The following is a 20012-nucleotide window of genomic DNA, read 5'->3' as shown; positions in this document are numbered from 1 at the left end:
TTACCAAATAATAATGGTAAGTGGCCATTGGTGGGGTAAATGACCTACTCTTATGTTACTATGTTCCTAAAACTTTCACATCTTTGTATTCCAGCCCAGTTTGAATGAAGATTAATATTCCTTCTCTACAGCAGGACGCTATGTGTACACTTCAAAGAAATGACAGAGTGAGTGAGTTAAGAAATGACCATTAAAGGAGAGAACAACAGCTCTGCTAATGAGATAAGATTCAGCTTCAGAGTCATAGTTCCTAGGATTTCAACAGAAGGACACTTGCTAGCCCACGCGTGAGACCAAAGTGGATACCACCCTCAGGATTTTATTATTCGATATTATTTTATTATTATACAATACACTCCACTTGCTGATGTCGTAGGAAAAGGAGACTATTCTATCACACTTCTGAACTGCATTTTGTGGATGATATAGAGTCAAGCGGTTATTTGTAATTGACTTTGTAACCATAGAACTTGTACCATTGATCAAGTTAAGTTTCTGGTCCACGGTAATTTCCCAAGATGTTGATGAGGGAATTCATTGATGGTAATACCTTCATTAATATTCAAGAGAAGATGATTCTGTCTTGTCAGAAGTGGTAATGGTCATTTGTGAGGTACAAATATTACTTGTTACTGTGCAGTCCAATCCTAAAGTGTTTTTCAGGTTGATCAATTGGACTAATGCAACGATAGGGAATAGTTGGTATGGCAATTCAAGTTTATTTTAGTTTCAGTCCAGATAAAAGCTAATTGCCTTTATGGTTTAAGTTGATTTTCACACTACAAACAACAGCAAAATTGCCAGGACTACATTCTGCTAAAGCTATGTACAACTTTTGGTTGTTAACTGCAGCATTGACCCTTGGCTGTTGGCTGGTTGTCCTAGATACTTTGGCTTATGACCCTCGAGGCTGAGGACTTGACTTCCTTGCTTGTACAACATTTCCAGCAACACAACAGATGTAAACAGGCAACTTATAGAGGAAAGCAAAGATTTCCACCACTGCTTAAAAATCACACCAATGGTCAAAATTAAAAATTGTACATGAAACAGGATCACCGATAAAAGAATTTTAAAATAAACCGCAGCACAATCTTTTAAACAAAACCTTGGTACCAACTGAGGACTAACTTTTATACTTTACCCTTCCAACGTTTCCTGTGGCTGCTTGAGATGCCCATGACAACCAGGGAGGGAAAGGAGAAGTCTTGCAGACCAAGACAGTTGCCCAACCACCAACCTGCAGCACTGTCAGAGGAGCCTTTGTGACGCTGGGGCTGACGTCACCCGCGCGCCGTGGCACGTGAAATGTGGCGTGCGGGCGTGTCCCTGACGTCATGGGGGAACCTCGCGAGAGTTGGTAGCGGAGGCCCGGGGCCGAGCCTGCAGGAAGAAGGAAGCAGCCGCTCAGGGACACTCACTGGGAGACCATGGATGGTAGGTCCGCTCAAACCTGACAGCTCCTGGGAAATGTGAGCACGGCGACCGCGTCCATGTGTGCCGTTCACTCGCTCTATCCTTGCCCCGGTGTTGTTTTAGCTGGAGTGGAAGGGGGTTGTCAGCCCTCAGTGTTAACCTGGCACTGGATCCAGCAGTGTTAGCCATGGAGGGAAGTAAGTAATTGGGGAGGGAATAAATGAGGGAGCAGTGAGGATGGGGAGAACAAATAAGGTGGGAGTAAACGGGGGGAGGGGAGGAAATGAATGAGCAGTTAAGGTGGGGAATGAGTGTGGGGTGTAAGTGGGGTGGGGGGAGTAAATGAGGGTAGTGAGAGGTGGGGTTAGTAAGTGAGAGTGGGTGGGGTAAGTACAGGAAGAGGCAAGTAAAAAGTGGGGAGGTGGGGAGTAATGGCAGAGAGTGGAGGAGGGTGTTTATGTGTTGGGGGGGGGGTGAATGAAGGGTGGGTGGTTAGCTGGAAGTGAGAAAGAATGGGGGACCCTCATCTGTCCCTGTGCAATAGGTACTTGAAGTGAAGGGAGAGAGCAAAATGGAGATGTATGCAACATGCTTTCAGAGAGATTCAAGTGAAAAGAAAAAAAACCTCCCATTTGTAAAATGGCTCTTATTTCCTGACTGCTTCACAAGTAATGAATTGCATCTGAAGTTTTTAGACAATGTTGTCCAGTTAACTTGCAAACAAGAAAGCATCATAAGCAGAAATAAATTGAGTGAACAGATTATCTTGTGTTTGATGTAATGATTGAGGGTTAAGTGTTAGGCAGGACAGATCCTTTGTTTAATTGTTGTTAAGGTTTTTGCAAAGTTTGTGAAGGTTTGTAACTCAGGTTGATGTTTAGAGTGTAGGTTTGCTCGCCGAGCTGTAGGTTTGATATCCAGGCGTTTCATTACCTGGCTAGGTAACATCATCAGTGGTGACCTCCAAGTGAATTCCAAGTTGTTAAGGTTGCTGTGTCATCAGTATATTTTTTAAATATAATCATGAGGGGTCTGAACAGAGGGAGAAGCTGTTTCCATTGAGAAGGTTTAAATCTAGGTGTTTGCATAAGTAAAAGCTGTTTTATGCAATAAGTGATTAGGATATGGTTGGGCATGTACTGCCTGTGAAGGATGGATGCATGTTCAGTTGTGGCTTTCTGAAAATAATTTAATAATTATCTTAAGATAAATTTAAAGGGCTATGGGAAAAAACAGGGCAGTGGCACAAAGTGAACTTTTGCAGAGAGCCATCACAGACATAATTGGACAAGTGGCCTGTTTCTGTGCTGTAAATATTCAATAATTTTGTAGGCACTTGTCTTAATGCCTCATCTGAAAGGCAAAACTGTCTCAGTACTGCAATATCAGCCTTCATTAAATGCTTGATTTTTTTTTTGTGGGAGTAGCTAACCCATGCCTTTCTGATTTGAGGGCAGCATGCTAGCCATTGAGCCACAGCGAACTGCAAAAAACAACTTGCCTTCATGTAGTTCATTTGTCTAAGAGAATGCCAAGGTGCTACATAGGCATCAGGGTAAAAATGATCAATGAGCCAAAGAATATGATATTGTGAAAGGTGACTGAAAATTGTTTGAAGTTATTTTAAGAGGACTCGTAAAGCTGGAAAACAGGGATTTGGGAAGAGAATTCTAGAATGTGGAATTAAGGTGTATCTTAAGGATAGAAATAAATAAGACATTCATAAGAGCCCAGAGTCCAAAGGAGCTGTTTCCAAGAAGGAATTTGTCAGTGAGAGAGAAAAGTAATTGATAGGGAGGAGATGAGGAAATCTAAAAACAGGAATAAGAATATTAAACCTGAGCTGTTGGGAAACTGATGTAGATTAGAGAGGATAAGATTAGATTTTTTTAGATTAGATTAGATTACATTACAGTGTGGAAACAGGCCCTTCGGCCCAACAAGTCCACACCGACCCGCCGAAGCACAACCCACCCATACCCCTACATTTACCCCTTACCTAACACTGCGGGCAATTTAGCGTGGCCAATTCACCTGACCTGCACATCTTTGGAATGTGGGAGGAAACCGGAGCACCCTGAGGAAACCCACGCAGACACGGGGAGAATGTGCAAACTCCACACAGTCAGTCGCCTGAGGCGGGAATTGAACCCGGGTCTCTGGCGCTGTGAGGCAACAGTGCTAACCACTGTGCCACCGTGCCGCCCACAGGATAAGGGTGATGCATCAGGTGCAGGATGGGATATAGACAGCAGAGCTTTAGAATGACTAATATTTATAGTGGGTGTCAAGGACAGGTTTGGAATATAGAGTGTACAGGTGAAAAAAGTACCAGTGAGGATTTCAGTTCCAAATGGACCTAGGTATTGGAAAAATGGATGATCTAGGATTTGGGATGAATGACTTTTGCAATGAAAAGAATGTGGGGTTGAACCTCTCTTTAGGGTTAAATGGAATGCCATGTTGACACCCTTTTTAGGTTGATGTAATTGGTCTGCTAAGATTCACTTATATATATATATTTTTAATTCTTTAGTGAATCTCTTGACCAAATTATACTTGTAGCATTGTTTAACAGGATTAAGTAGGTGTGATTCCTTCAAATAATAACCTAAAGATTGTGAAATTTTCTTGTCCATAAGTGAACAATTCCAATTATCATGAAAATCTGATTTTTTTTTTCAATTCACTCATGGAATGAGGGTGACACTGTCAAGGCCAGAATTGGTTTATTGCCCATCACAGTGGGCAGTTAAGAATCAACCACATTGCAGTAAATCTGAATCATATGTAAGTTGGCCAGGTAAGGATGGCAGTTTCCCTCCCTAAAGAACATCAATGAACAGGTGGATTTTCCTACACCGTCGACAATAGTTTCTTGATTATCATTAGACTCTTAATTCCAAATTTTTATTAAATTCAAATTCCATGATAGGATTTGAAACTGAGTCCCTACAACATTACCTGGGTCTCTGGATTAACAGTCCAGCAATAATACCACTAGGCCATCACCTTCTCGCAAATAGTAAATCAATAGAGTGTAGTTGGATGTGAAAAGCTGAACTGCATTCAGTTGAACAATATAATTTTAACATGTAATGTTTAGAGTGAGGGATCTTTCTCTGGTGTTGAGGCAACAACTTCATTGTGCCCTTGTTGGGCTCTGTTCATCTCGCTTTGCCTGAAAACTAATTTAACTAGTGGTTTCAGATTTCTGAATCTTTAACACATGGATTACAGCGGTACAAGACAGCAACTCATGACCACTTTCTCACTGGTAGCTAGGAATGGACAAGATACACTGGCTACAACAGAAAGTTTAAAAAATCATCAGTTCTAATTGAGTTGATGGGCCTGGAACCATAGAATGACTTAATTGAAGGTAACCTGGTCAACCAGAAAAAATCTAGTATGTCGCAGTTTTGACTTATACTGACTTTGTTTGGATTTTCCACTTGACAAATTAGACACTTCCTGGTTTCTTTCTGAAGCCTCACCCTGTGGGATGAGGTGATCAACATATGACATCACTTCAGTTTGTAAGAATACATGGGAAGGTCGAGTGTAACATTTGTTGTGTTACTACAATAGTGCCTTTTTATGAACATTTATGCTGATTGCAAGAAAATTTACTACAATGTCTGCAAGACTGTATCCAAATTGAAGTTCTATTTATATCTAGTGTAAAGTAGATTCAAAATACTTATCTGCACTCTAAAATAAAAAAAAATAAAAAGTTAAAGAAATGTATATCAAGATATAAAGGAGAGAAATGTCAGCATACTTGGCATTTTGAATTAATCAGCTGAAGTACTGAGGTGCAGAAGGCTGAGTTTGGGTATCTGATTTCTCGGCTAGATAATGTGCTTAGCTTTGAAAATATAAGTTGTACTTGAATCTTTTTAAAAGCAAGCTATGAAACTGTGTTGACAATGTGATTCTATTAAATTGAAGCTGGAAGTCATATTTGTATTACATTATAGATAGTTAACGTACAGAGTCATGTTGATCTGCAGTGTGGTTGATGATCCTTCAACCTCCTGCTCTGCCATTCAATAAGGACGTGGCCAATCTGATTTTAACCTCAACTCTGTTTCTGCATTTCCCAGATAATCTTTCATTCCCTTGGTAATCAAGAATCTACCTCTGTCATAAAAATATTTAAAGATTTTGCATCTATTGCCTTTTGAGGAAGGGAATTCCAAAGACTGTCAATCCTCAGAAAAATTGTTTCTTGATCTCTGTTTTAAGTGGCTGCTCCCTTAATTATAAACCATGACCCTTGATTCTAGAGTCTCCCACAAGAGGAAACATCATTTCAACATCTACCTGGTCACATCCCACTCGGGATTAGCAGAAAAATTTGCAAGTTTTGAACTATCTGTTCCGGTCATCAATATATCTATGTACTGAAGCTATGGAATTGGCCTTATTTATTTCTTCTGTTGCTTTCCTCATTCTCTTTCCACTTGACATGAGAAATTTAGCAACATTTGTGAGGCTGTATTTATAGCCAGTTCACAACTTCATGTTGTGGGATTTGAACACAGCTTCAGTGTTGCTGATGCGTTAATAATTATTAGTTTACAATAATGTCCTGAGGTTGGGAAAGGATGCTGTACTTGAAAACAGATGCCTTCTTCTTGACAAATCAACTGTTTTAAATGTGCGTTGCACGTGTTTGACACTTACAATAACAAATAAATGTCAGTAATGGTGATTGTCTGTTTTTGTTTGTTCCAGATACTTTGTTTCAGTTACGGGTAAGGACCAAAAATTTAATTTGCTTCTCCTACTTTAAAAATTACTGTTAATTTACAAATTTCACATTGCCTGTGATGTGATTAGAGTACAGTAATGTGGTAGGTTTTCTCATTGTGTACATATGTAATGTGTGTATTGGCTTCAACCTATTTATAGCAACAGAATTGATTAATTCATCCTGCTTTGCCACCTCTCCTTTAAGGCCCAATACCTGTGAGGCTATACCTATCTTTTTTTCCCTCCAGGAGAAAAAATATACATGCTGTCAGGCTTAGAAACTTGAAGAATCAATTCCTGGTCTTGCTGAGTTAGCTGATATTAACCAGAAAAGCTCGGGGACGGCACCATGTGCCTACAATTGGAAAGCAAAGGGGCAGGACTTCCACTCGAATTCATTATCCAGTAATTGTTCTCCTCAAATATAAAAAATGCTGGAGAAAATCTAGATCTGGTAGCATCTTTGGACACAGAAACAGTTAATGTTTTGAGTCCAGTTTGACTTCTGTTCAGTGTTCCGAAGCACATGTTACCAGGTTAACTGAGTTTCTCGATTTGTTTTTCTTTTATCTCCATCTGCAGTGCTTTGATTTGATTATCTTTTCTCTTTTAATTGCCACTAGAACAAGGTTTGTGTTTTTGAATTGCTCTGGCTCAGCTCTGATGCTATCTTACTGTTGCCTCTCTATTGTTCAGGGTCATATGTGGAAACTGACCTCTTGAATAACTTACTAAGGGACCATGCCCAAAGAAAACGCAGGAGGGAAGACTGATCACTGGAAGAATTACTTTGCTTATATATATTGCATTAAAGTATTTTATCATTCTTTTAAATCTCTTACAGTTTACCTCAAAACAGCTAGAGAGATTGGCTAAGAAAGCAGAAAAGGATTCCAAAGCTGAGCAAGCTAAAGTGAAGAAGGTTAGTGCGTGCTTTGCATATTTTTAGTTTTCCCAAATATAACTACCTTAATTATATTGCATATTCCTATAAATCTGATCTTGTACCAGAATGAGTAAGTTAGATAGGCTAGGTAGAATTTCGTTGGTTTCATTGCTTGGTGGTAGGTCCTACCTGTAACTGTTGGAAATAAAGTTGAACTGTCAAAAATACTGACTTTATATTTCACAACTGTGTAAATAATTGTCACTATTGAAGTGTTACTGTCACGTGTATGCTACTTAAGTGTCACAAGAAAGGAATATGAAAATTTATCCATTTTAACCCACCTACTTTATTTTTGCTCTTATTTGTAACTGTTCAGTATTTTTCCTTATGCTTCCAGTCTTAAGTGGCAAAGTGAGAAGGAGGATTATAAGAATGGTAATCGCCTTCTTTCTTTCTTTCTTCTCCAAGGCTCTTCAACAAAAAAATATTGAAGGAGCAAAGATCTACGCAGAAAATGCAATCAGAAAGAAGAACGAAGGACTGAATTGGTTACGAACAGCTTCCCGGGTAGATGCTGTAGCATCCAAAGTGCAGACAGCAGTTACGATGAAAGGGGTATGAAATAACTGCTGGTTTTCTCAAAGAACTTCATTACCATACTCCATATACTGGATTTGATACTGTTAAGAATATGCAGCAGTTGTACGAATAATGCTGCTGGGGCTTGGCATGCACAGGGTAGTTGCCACACTTTCTTGCTTCTTTGCCCCTCAATTACACAAATCTTCTATTCAAGGCAATCGTTCTTGAGTTGACTTCAAGATGAAATTATCGTTTGATTTACTAAACCTTATTTCACAATGCAAGGACTGCTAGGCTAGTAATCCTCATATTTTAAGCAGCAGCAATGGTAGGATAATATGTCTTAGAATGTCAGTGAAGCAAAAGGTCAAGAGGAAGCGCAAGATCCTTCAAGGTAGTTATTGAGGTGGAGATAAACTGTGAACAGTGGTGTGCATTTATAAATTTGTTGTAGGTGCAGTAATGTTGCTGTGTTGTCTCAGTATGTATCACAGATTCTAGATTCCTTGTGACATGAGGGTATAGTGGGTGTATATTTAATTGTGGAAAAGTTAAAGCCAATGATGTGCACTAAGGCTAAGTAGATAAAATGGATCCTGGGATGTGTACAGCATGCTGAGGAATTAGTAATCAAGGCCAAGGTAACAATCTATATTTCATACATGAGATGGATCAATCTTTTGACAGATTTGAGACTTATTTTCCACTTTCATCTCTAGGTTACGAAGAATATGGCACGTGTAACACAAGGATTGGATAAGGCACTGAAATCCATGGACTTGCAAAAAATTTCAGCTGTAATGGACAAATTTGAGCAGCAGGTTCAGAACCTTGATGTGCATACTTCAGTAAGTACTTTAGTGGACGACAAATCTGAAATTTGCATGCATCTTTTTGGATCTTCAACTATTATTTATTTTCTTCTATAAATGTTTTAGTTCATTGTAAATAGACAGTTGAAATGGTTCTTATTGTTTCCCTTGTGTTTTCTGCCTGTATTTTTAAGTACAAGTTGTTTAATTTATTACTACCTGTTACTAACTGGACATTTTGTACTTGCAGGTGATGGAGGACTCTATGAGTTCTGCAATGACATTGACCACTCCTCAAGAACAAGTGGATAGTCTCATTATGCAGATAGCAGAGGAGAATGGTCTTGAGGTCATGGACCAACTAAACCAACTTCCAGAAGGTGCAGCATCCCTTGGTGAATCCTCTGTACGTGAACAGGATAAGGAAGACCAGCTTTCAAAAAGGTGGGAGATGTGGGACTCTTGCATCTTAAACAGTTTTTTAATATAACATTTAAACATATCATAGACTTTAAACCTTACTGTCATGGACGTGAGAGAAGTAATGCAAATATCTTATTTAAGTTAGCTTGAATAAGCTTGTCTCGCCATTTCCAACAGCACTGTGAAATGCATATTATAATCGATCTAACAACTTTGCTATTTCCTGCCACAGTCCATTGAGAAGTCTTATCTGTAGTTGGAATGTTAGTTTAATGGATTTGTCAATGAAATGTGTGTTTCGAGAAGGCTCAAGTTTCATCTTGTAGCTTGGCAATTTCTGGTTTATTAACTCTTTTGTTAATCATTTTGTTTAAAGGTGAGTATTTGTTTTAAAAAGTTTCCCCAAGTGCTTCACATAAAATGATCAGACTCCACCTCCCACCCCTTTCAACCTCCATCATGGTTGCCTCTTCTATTTCCTGTCCACTCCAATTTCCATTTATTCAAAGGCCTTTTGCCTTTTCTTATCTGCTGTCTTGTACCCACTGTCTGATATTAATACGACTTTCATTGTTTTCAGTACCATTTTGTTAACTATCTATCCAAAATCTCCCCTGCTTCCACAGCCAAGTCTTAAGGACTGAAAATAAGTCTGTTTTTAAAGCACAGTAAAATTCAAGTTCTTCATCAGAGCAAAACTAATGTGTTTGGCTTCTTTTAAAAATTTATTAAAGTATAAATGGCTTCAGAGATTGGAATATGGGCTCTGGTAGATATGTTGCCATGGCAGTTACCTACCAAACTTGTTTAAATTTAAACAATGTGTTACTGGAAAAGCGCAGCAGATCAGGCAGCATCCAAGGAGCAAGAGAATCGACGTTTCGGGCATGAGCCCTTCTTCAGGAATCCTGAAGAAGGGCTCATGCCCGAAACGTCGATTCTCCTGCACCTTGGATGCTGCCTGACCTGCGCTTTTCCAGCAACACATTTCCAGCTCTGATCTCCAGCATCTGCAGTCCTCACTTTCTCCTAAATTTAAACAATCACTTGGTTGGTCAAGGCACTGTCCTGAGTAGCGAACAAGACAATGGTTGCCATCTTTTGGTTAAGTTGAAATGGGCACAATGCAATCATGTTACTTCTGTCTGCAAAATGAAAGGTCATATGTATTAGTGTATATAGCTTTCAGTGTGTGCCAGTGACAATCTTCACTTTAATATAATTTTTAAGTGCTCGGGAATGGATGTAAGTTTGCTCACTGAGCTGGAAGGTTACCAAGCAAAACTAATGTTCTTTACAAAATACCATGCAAGGACTGTAACAAACACTACATTGGACAAACAGGCAGAAAAGTAGCCACCAGGATACATGAACATCAACTAGCCATAAAACGACATGACCCTCTCTCATTAGTATCCTTACATACAGATAAGGAAGGACACCACTTCGACTGGGATAACACATCCACCCTAGGACAAGCCAAACAGACACATGCACGAGAATTCCTAGAAGCATGGCATTCCAACTGGAACTCTATATCAACAAGCACATTGAGTTAGACCCCATCTACCACCACCTGAGAAAAAGAACAGGAAATGACATCACACAGGAAATGTCACCATTGGAAATGATATCACCAACCCAAACATATAAATAGAAAGCAGGAATTATCAACAGTGCTTTGCCCAGAGGCCCAGATGTTACATAGTAGGGTGATGAAATGTCTGAGGAGAAAGTGAGGACTGCAGATGCTGGAGATGTGTTGCTGGAAAAGCGCAGCAGGTCAGGTAGCATCCAGGGAACAGGAGAATCGACATTTCGGGCATAAGCCCTTCTTTAGGAATGAGGAAAGTGTGTCCAGCAGGCTAAGATAAAAGGTAGGGAGGAGGGACCTGGGGGAGGGGCGTTGGAGATGCGATAGGTGGAAGGAGGTCAAGGTGAGGTTGATAGGCCGGAGTGGGGTGGGGGCAGAGAGGTCAGGAAGAAGATTGCAGGTTAGGAAGGCGGTGCTGAGTTTGAGGGATTTGACTGAGACAATGTGGTGGGAGGGGAAATGAGGTAACTGGAGATGTCTGAGTTCATCCCCTGTGGTTGGAGGGTTCCTAGGCGGAAGATGAGGCGCTCTTCCTCCAACAGTCGTGTTGCTATGGTCTGGCGATGGAGGAGCCCAAGGACCTGCATGTCCTTGGTGGAGTGGGAGGGGGAGTTGAAGTGTTGAGCCACAGGGTGGTTGGGTGGTTGGTCCGGGTGTCCCAGAGGTGTTCTCTGAAACGTTCCGCAAGTAGGCGGCCTGTCTCCCCAATATAGAGGAGGCCACATCGGGTACAGTGGATGCAATAGATGATGTGTGTGGAGGTGCAGGTGAATTTGTGGCGGATATGGAAGTATCCCTTGGGGCCTTGGAGGGAAATAAGGGGGGAGGTGTGGGCGCAAATTTTGCATTTCTTGCGGTTGCAGGGGAAGGTGCCGGGAATGGAGGTTGGGTTGGTGGGGGGTGTGGACCTGACGAGGGAGTCACGGAGGGAGTGGTCTTTTCGGAACGCTAATAGGGGAGGAAAATATATCCCTGGTGGTGGGGTCCGTTTGGAGGTGGCGGAAATGACGGTGGATGATTTGCTGTATATGGTGGTTGTTGGGGTGGGATGAAATGTCTGGAAATGAACCTTCCAACTCAGTGAGCAAACCTACATCCAGAATCTCCAACTCGCTAAATGCTCGGGAATATTTAGCAAATACGTACAAATTTAGAAGCAAAAGTAAACCACTTAGCCATATGACAACACCTTTGCTAATTCAAGTACACTACCTTCTCTTCTAATTTAAATAACCTTTCACTGCCTTGCCTCTCAGATCTGTATACCACTGCCTTAACATTATTCATAGTCTCTGCTTCATCTGTTTGTAAACAGTCACTGCTAGTTCCAGATTCTCCCACAAGGGGGAATATCCTTTTCAGATTCACCCTGTCAAGACTTCCCCAGGATTTTGTATGTTTTCTATCATGATGCCATTTTCTTTTCTAAACTCAACCCAATCCTGTTCAATCTTTCCTCATAAGATAGCCCATTCCAGGCATTAGTCTAATACATCTTCAATGTACCCGCTTCCAACACATTTACATCCTTCCTTAAATAAGGAAATCCAAACTATACAGTACTTGAGATGTGGTGTCACCAATGTCTTGAATAACTGAAGCATAATCTGTCTGCACTCTATTCCATTTCCCTCACAATAAATAATATTCTGTTAGCTTTCCAAATCACTTACTGTACCTACATTCTAATATTTTATGATTCGTGTACCAGAATACAGAGAGCCTTCTCCACCTCAAAGCACTGCAACCTCCTTACCATTTGGATAATATGCTTTTTGTTTTGCCAATATGTACAACTCTCATCTTCCCACAATATACTTCATTTGACTGAGCCTTTCCATTTGTGGAACCCCTCTAAATCCCTTTGTAGTGTCCATATGTTATCTTATCTTCCGACCCATCTTTTGTGATCTATGTATTTAACAACTGGACTTTGGTCTCTTCCAAATCATTTACATAAATTTGTGGCAATTATTTGTTTCATCTTGCCAACCAGAATATCATGCACTTGTGCCTACTTGCTGCTTCCTGTTAGTTATCAGATGTTCAATCCATGTCAATATACTACCTCCTCATGTTATTATTGTCCACAACATCATTTGTGGTATCTTAAGTGTTGTCCAATTGTGAAATTGTATCTACTGTCGGATACTATATTCTATACTTTTTAGCGAAGCAAATAATGATTAACGACATAGTAATGTACCTTATCCTGTGGAAAAAAAGCAAATTTATTTATCGTAGCCTATAGTTCAAACTTTGCAATTTTAAAATGTTTAAACAATGTGTGTACATAATTTTGTTTTCTGGTCCTCTTGTGACTTTTCAATGTTCTTTACCAGGTTGGCTGCTCTAAGGAATTGAAAGAGGAGGTGGCTTCTAATCTCAACTGATGGACTGTGTATGATCCTGCGTGACTTTTGTACAATATGTATAACGGCCAAAAACGTTTACTTTCATTATACATACATTAGAATGATTAGCTACTTTCACTTTTAAACTCTTATAAAAGCTAGTCTGAATTTAAAAAAAGTATACTAAAGGGTTAACTATATAGATTCTCATAGTCATGACTGTTATCACTGAATTTGAGATAAACCTTTTCTGACAGACAGCCCCTTTATCCTTTTACATTATTATGTATACACGCAAACTGATTTGTAAGCTTCAGAACCATACTGATAGACTGTGTATACTTGTCTTGATTCTGAGACCAACTTGGTTTGGCTAATGTTGGGGCAATGTGCAGGATCAGTGACCGTCTGAAGTTTTATTAATTTTTTAGTGAATTGGGAAGGATTTTGTTTTTCAGAGTATTGATTTACAGAATTTTGCATGTGTCTAGCTGGATGGGATGTAAAGAAAACATTTGCTATGTGAGGAGGAAATATTCTTCTATGTGTACCTTTTTGAAGTGAACATGACCTGCAAAATTTGTAAACTTTTCCTGTAGACTGCCATTTTCAGTAAAGTATGCTGATTTCTGTGCAACAAGCAATTGGGTCAAAACAGTAGGAGACGAAATCTATTTATCTTTTCTACAGTTGACAATAGAGTTGTGGCATACTTTAGCCGTGCATGTTTTTGGTTTATGTACACTTCGACAACCAATTGATTGTCTTCTGTGAGTGGACCTCACGCCTCTAATATTTATGAAATGGATTTATTTCCTTTGCTCTGCCGACCAAGCAAGGATAAAGTTAGAACTATATAGGCAGCTAAGAATTTGAAACAATCTGGCCTTATTTAAAAAGTGCCTCTGTTATGTGTGCCCTGTTTTTTCTTAAAAATGATATCTTTATTAATTTGCAGAAATATTGGTTATGCGACTACTCTGAATTTAGTAAGCAGTTGATTATAACCTCAAATAGTTGGTGCATCCTCACTGTGAAATACAAAACAATATGCAAAATTTATTTGTGTATACCTTTCAAATCTTATCTTGAACATATGCAGTTCAGACTTGATAGAGTTAGATCATTGAGTGGGAGAAAGAAGAATAGGACATATAATCCTGAATTGTCAAAACGGTCATTCTGAATGTTCATGACAATAAGACCAGAATCACAAGTTTTGTAATAGTGTCTTTGGAGTTTGCCTACAGAAGTTAAACTTTCTGGAAATGTTCATTGTCCTGTGGAAGTTGCACATTATCTGGTTAAAATACTTCACTTTGACATGTAAAATCTTGTCATAAATGCTTAACAATTGTTTAATTTAAGGTGTAGCTTTGATTTTAAGCTATAGCCAATTTCAGCAGGTGGCCTAAATTCATCCATTTGTGCTTTAACTATTTCAGCAACCTTTAGATTATAACATAATTAAATTGAAATGCATCCAAATCAATTTCAACACAATTTTTGTCTTATTAATAAAAATAGCAACATTTAAGAATTAAAATTATTGCTCTTCCTGGAATTCAGTGGTCTATCAAAATTTTAAGCAAGAACTCTTTGCTAAGGAAGTGCACTCTGCATTCACAATGAGTTGCTGTTTGATTTTTAGCCTCTTGGGTTCAACACATTTAGGTATGATTGCTTATCCAAAGCAGGATGCCGTTTTGAAAATTTTAAGTGGTTAAAGCAATCAGGAAATTTGCTCTGCTTAATCACCAAACCTGTTTAAAAACAGCTCCAATGGTGACACTAAAGTTGCTGCTCAAGTGCTAAAACATTGCCCCATCACTTAATATAATATACAATTAATGCCTTTAAATTATTTTCTTACAACCTTCTTGCAGTGGTGCCTGAATGCTAGTATAAACTAAAGTATTCACAGGCAATGAAGGTTAGATCTGCATTCTGAAAATCATTGTAAGCTCGACTACCTAACTGTAAAAATTGTTTTAAGAATACGGAAAAGCTGAAATCCATGAAATTTAAAAAAATACTGAAAATACTCAGTTCGGGTAGCATCAGTGGAGCATGAGAGCTGCCGAGAGGTCAGTGACCTAAAATATTGACACTTTTGCTTTACAGATGGCCAATTACTATATAGCATTTTCTGTTTGTACTTCAGATTTTCAGGATCTTGCAATATTTTGCTTGGGTATGCTTTCATTCATTCATTGTATTTTAAATGTATAATGGTAATGACAGTATGCTTGCTGCTTAGATTTTTCTGAACACTTGAGTAGGTGCCTGGTAATATTTTATATTCTTTTGAAATAAATATTTTCTGTTGCTATACTGTGTGATTGATTTTAATGTTTGTTAGTTGGGCTGTGATTTTTTTGTTTGGGTAATTTGATTATTTATGTCCAAATTAATGTTGAAGTTATTTTCAGACATAGTTTTAATGTGTTCATATTTTGAAATAAAGAATTTAAATTCTCTGAAATTTCCTGTTTTTATTAGAAGGAATGGAGATTGTGACGCAAAAAGAGCACGTATTGTAAAAGGTAACAATGTAATATCGTGGACAGAGTATTGATTCTTAAACAAGGAACAGTGAAGATGGATGGATTATTTTTGAGGCAAACTGTAATGGAGTGCCACAAGTTCAGTGTGGCATCAGCTGTTTACTAGCTATATGATTCATTTGGATGAAGAGTCCGACATGGTAATTTGAAACTAAGATGGGGAATTAAGTTGACTAGAGGGAAAGAGTCTACAAAAGGACAAAGACCAGCTCAGTAATTGGGCAAAAGATTGGCAGATAACAGTATTCTGCTGGAAAATATGAATTTGTCCGCTTTGGCAGAAAGAATAGTAAAATTACTTTTAAATAGGAGGAAATTACTCTGTATGAAGGGATGAGAGTCTCGAGATTAGTTTGCAAGTACATCAAGTATTTAGGAACACTGAGGTTTATTTCAAGGACAATAGAATATAAATCTAGGGAATCTTTGCTATACAAAGCAGTGGTGAAGTCACACTTGGAGACTGCCAATAATTTTATTATTTGATAAAGGATATAAATATTTCAGATAGTTCACTGATCTTGTTCTATTAATCAAGGCTTAGTTATGAAAAATTGAGAAGGTTTGATCCATCTAACTCTATTTCTCTCAGTTGCCATCATGTTATTTTGGTTTGCAGTGCTTTTTGATATCTCTTCACCTCTACCCTACATTCACTCTAATTCATTCAGAATTCTATGATTCAGGGAGGGTTATGGGACAAAAGACAGGCAAGTGGAGTTGAGATTACAGTATAATGAGATCTGTGCTATGATTTCATATCAGTGGTGCTGGAAAAGTACAGCAGGTCAGGCAGTATCCAAGGAGCAGGAAAATCAACGGTTCGGGCAAAAGCCCATCATCAGGAATATAGGAATAGAGCTTTATTCCTGATTGAAGGGCTTTTGCCCGAAACGTCACTTTTCCTGCTCCTCGGATGCTGCCTGACCTGCTTTGCTTTTCCAGCAATACTCTGATCTAAACTCTGGATTCCAGCATTTGCAGTCCTCACTTTAGCCCTCTGTGCTATAATTGAAGATCCAAAAGTTCCAATTGTTTACTCTAGCTAATGTCAGCATCCTGCCACTAGGTGATGCACATGTAGCATTCTTGGATAGCTTCAATTAATTTTGACCATGACAATCTATGTAAGCATCATAAAAGATAATTGATTAAAAGAGCAATTTGCAGTACAGCCAGTGCATGTATTGCTGAATAAAAGCTTGAAATTTGGTTGAGTTATTTTGCCAAGTTTGTTTTTCCACGTCACTCCTTCTGTTTTATAAGTCTACACTTCATGTAATTGTTTCTTAAGATTCACAATGGTGACTCAAATTTTTATTTCTGTGTTTCAAGTATCTCTTGGATTGCATTGCAGGATGAGCATTCTTCATATGTGTTTTAACAGGCTATGTGGCCATGAGATGGGAGATATCAGTGATCAAAGTTTACTTTAAAAAAAAAGTTACTCGAAATAAAATGGGAATGGGATGTGTTAGATATTCACAGTGAAATACTAATTGCAGAAATTCTTTACATCCTACAAATCAAAATATAAAGAATTACACTTCTTGGCACATTCAAGCAAAGGCAAAGTGTTACAGTTTAATTTCCCATGTTACATTTAACATTAATGTTGTGTGATTTGGCTTGACCAACATTTGATCCCCAATCATTAATTGTCCTTGCAGATAATGGTGAGATGCCGCCTTCAACTTTAGTCCCTTTTTTATAATTTTCTTGTCGGATGTCAATAGTGCCACCTGCCCAACATTTATTGCGCATCCCACCTTGCCCTTGAGAAGGTGGTAGTGAGCTCCCTTCTTGAACTGCTGCAGTCTATTTGCTGTAGATAGACCCTCAATGCCCTTAGGGAGGGAATTCCATGATTTTGATCCAATGAGTGGCTTGGATGGGAACTTGCAGGTGATGTGTTCCCATCCATCTGCTGCCCTTTTCTTAGATGGAAGTGGTCATGAATTTGGAAGGTGCTGACTCAGAATCTTTGGTGAATTTCTGCAGTGTATCTTGTAGATAGTCGTATCAGCAGTGTGTATTGAGCGAATGTAGTGGAGGGAGTGAATATTTGTAGATGTGCCTTGCAAGTGGGCTGCTTTGTCCTTGATGTCAGACTTCTTGTGTTAAGAGTTGCACTCATTCAGGCAAGAGGGAATTATTCCATCACACTCCTGACTTGTACCTTGTAGATGGTGAACAGGCTTTGGGGATTCAGGAAATGAGTTACTTGCCACAGTACCCCTAATCTCTTATAGTAGTTGTGATTAAGTGGCAAATCCAATTGAATTTCTGGTTAATGGTAAGCCTCCAGGATGTTAATAGTGGGGGATTCAATTATGGTGGCACCAATGAATACCAAGGGGCAGTGGTTAGCTTGTCTCTAATTGGAGATGGTCATTGGCTGGCATTTATGTAGCATGAATAATACTTGCCACTTGTCAGTCCAAGCCTGGATTTGACCATGCATAACTAAGGAGTTGTGCATGGTGATGAATATTCTGCAATATTCAATGAACATTCCCACTTCTGACCTTATGATGGGGGAAGCTCATTGAAGTAGTTGAAGACCGTTGGGCTGAGGTCACTACCTTGAAGAACTCTTATGAAGATATCCCGTAACTAAGATAACTGACCAGCAACAATTATAGCCATTCTCCTATATGGCAGGAATGAGACTAATCAGTAGAGATTTTTCTCCTTATTCCCTTTGAATCTAGTTTTGCAAGGGGTCCTTGATGCCACGCTCACTCTACTGTGGGCTTGATATCAAAGGCTGTCACTCTCCCCTCCCCATGTTTGAACCAAGCCTGACCAATGAGGTCAGGAGCTAAATGGCCTTTGCAGAACTGAAATAGGGTGAGCAGGGTGTTCCTAAACAAGTGCTGCTTGATAGCGCTGGGGATGACACCTACCACCACTTTGGTTGTGGAATCCCTTGACTCTGCCTAATCGCTTGCTGCTTGTACTGTATATCACACAAATAAGCCTGTTTGGTACCTTCACCAAGTGTGATTATAGACACATCCACAACACTGTGAGGAAGGAGATTTTCAGGGTTTTGATCCGATGACAGTGAATGAACAGTGATTAGAGTTTCAGGTCAAGATGGCATGTAGATTGAGGGGAGCTTGCAGATGTTGATGGTGTTGTGTACCTGCTACCCACGTCCTAGGTATTTGAAGTAAAGAGTTTGGAAGGTGCTATCAATCTTGTGAGTAATATACAATGCTGCCAGTGTGCACTGTTAGTGAAGTGAATGTTTCAGAAAGTGATCTTGAGATGTTTAAGTGGATTGCTTTGAGAAAGTCTAACTTTTTAAATGTTGTTGGAACTATATTCACCTAGACGAGAGGATTCAATCATACTCCCAACTTGTGCTTTGCAGGTAATGAATAAGTTTTGGGAACTAGGAGATGATTGGTTTTTCTCAGAATTGCCAGCCTCTGACCTATTGTTGCTGTAGTATTTATATGGCTGGTCCAGTCCAGTTTAGTCTTTTTCCAACTCTTTCACCTGACGAGCATTTGTTACCCATGCCTAGGTACCCTCAAAAGGCACTGCAGTAATCTGGTGATAACCCCACATTGATAGTGGGGAATTCCGTAATGGTAATGCCTTTGAATGTGAAAGGGAGATGATCACTTTGGAATTTGTGTGATACAAATGTTTCTTGCCTGTTGTCAGACCAAGTCATAATGTTGTCTACTTTTGCTGCCTGTGGACACTGCCTCAGTATCTGAAGGGTTATGAATGGTACTGAATATCATACAATTATGAAAATTCTAACCTTCTGGAGAGAAAATCATAAATGAAGCAGTGACATTGTCCTGCTTTTTGTGGGCAGGACATGTTTGTGCAGTTTTTCCACATTGCTGAATAGATGCTGGTGTTGTTGCTGTCCCAGACGGGGCTAATTTTGGAGCACAAGTCTTCAGTACTACAGCTTGGATGTCGTCAGGGCCTGTAGTCTTGAATTGAGACTGTACTTGTGATATTGGGAACCCCAGGAGGCAGCCAAGATGGGTCATCTATTTGTTTCTTTCTGAAGATGGGTGCAAATACTTCAGTTTTGTCTTTTTCACTGATGGACTGGGCTTACCCATCACTGAGGATGGGAATACTTGTAAAGCTGCTGCCTCCTGTAAATTGTTTAATTGTCCTCCTCTATTCACAGTTGGATGTGGCAGGATTATAGGATCTTGATCTGATCCATTAGTTGTGGGATCTCTTGACTCTACGTAATGTATGCTGTTTCCACTATTTATCACAAGTCCTATGTTGCAGCTTCACAAGATTGACAGATTATGTATGACTGCTGCTGTTCTTGGCATGCCCTCCTGCACTCTTCATTGAACTAAGGTTCAGCCTTTGCATTGTTGGCAATGGTAGAGTGGGGACTATGCCAGGCCATGAGTTTACAGACTCTGATTAAACCTAATTCTGCTGGTGCTGGTGGCCCACAGTAACTCATGGATGCCTAGTTTTGTGAAGTTAAATCTGTTGTAAATCTACCGTTTAGCCCAGTGGTAATGCCACACAATATGGTGGAGCTTTCCTAAAAAGAGTCATAGATGTACAGCAGGAAACAGACCCTGTTCCAACTCGTCATTGCCGACC

General features: G+C 39.4%; 1 protein-coding gene across 1 annotated transcript; it reads left to right on the top strand.

Moving 5' to 3' along the window:
• Nucleotides 1-1339: 1339 nt before the first annotated feature.
• Nucleotides 1340-15316, top strand: chmp1a (charged multivesicular body protein 1A). The gene is made up of 7 exons (XM_043706676.2): nt 1340-1437; nt 6160-6179; nt 7022-7099; nt 7535-7681; nt 8368-8496; nt 8711-8904; nt 12820-15316. Exons 1-7 carry the CDS (start codon nt 1431-1433, stop codon nt 12839-12841), a joined length of 597 nt encoding a protein of 198 aa, XP_043562611.1. The 5' UTR covers nt 1340-1430; the 3' UTR covers nt 12842-15316.
• Nucleotides 15317-20012: the final 4696 nt, after the last annotated feature.

Source organism: Chiloscyllium plagiosum, unplaced genomic scaffold, assembly GCF_037043375.1.
Source record: "Chiloscyllium plagiosum isolate Xiang-an unplaced genomic scaffold, Cpla_swu_hap1 HiC_scaffold_17, whole genome shotgun sequence".
Taxonomy (NCBI): domain Eukaryota; kingdom Metazoa; phylum Chordata; class Chondrichthyes; order Orectolobiformes; family Hemiscylliidae; genus Chiloscyllium; species Chiloscyllium plagiosum.
The sequence above is the reverse complement of the archived record's forward strand: the minus strand, read 5'-3'. Positions and strand labels throughout refer to the sequence as shown.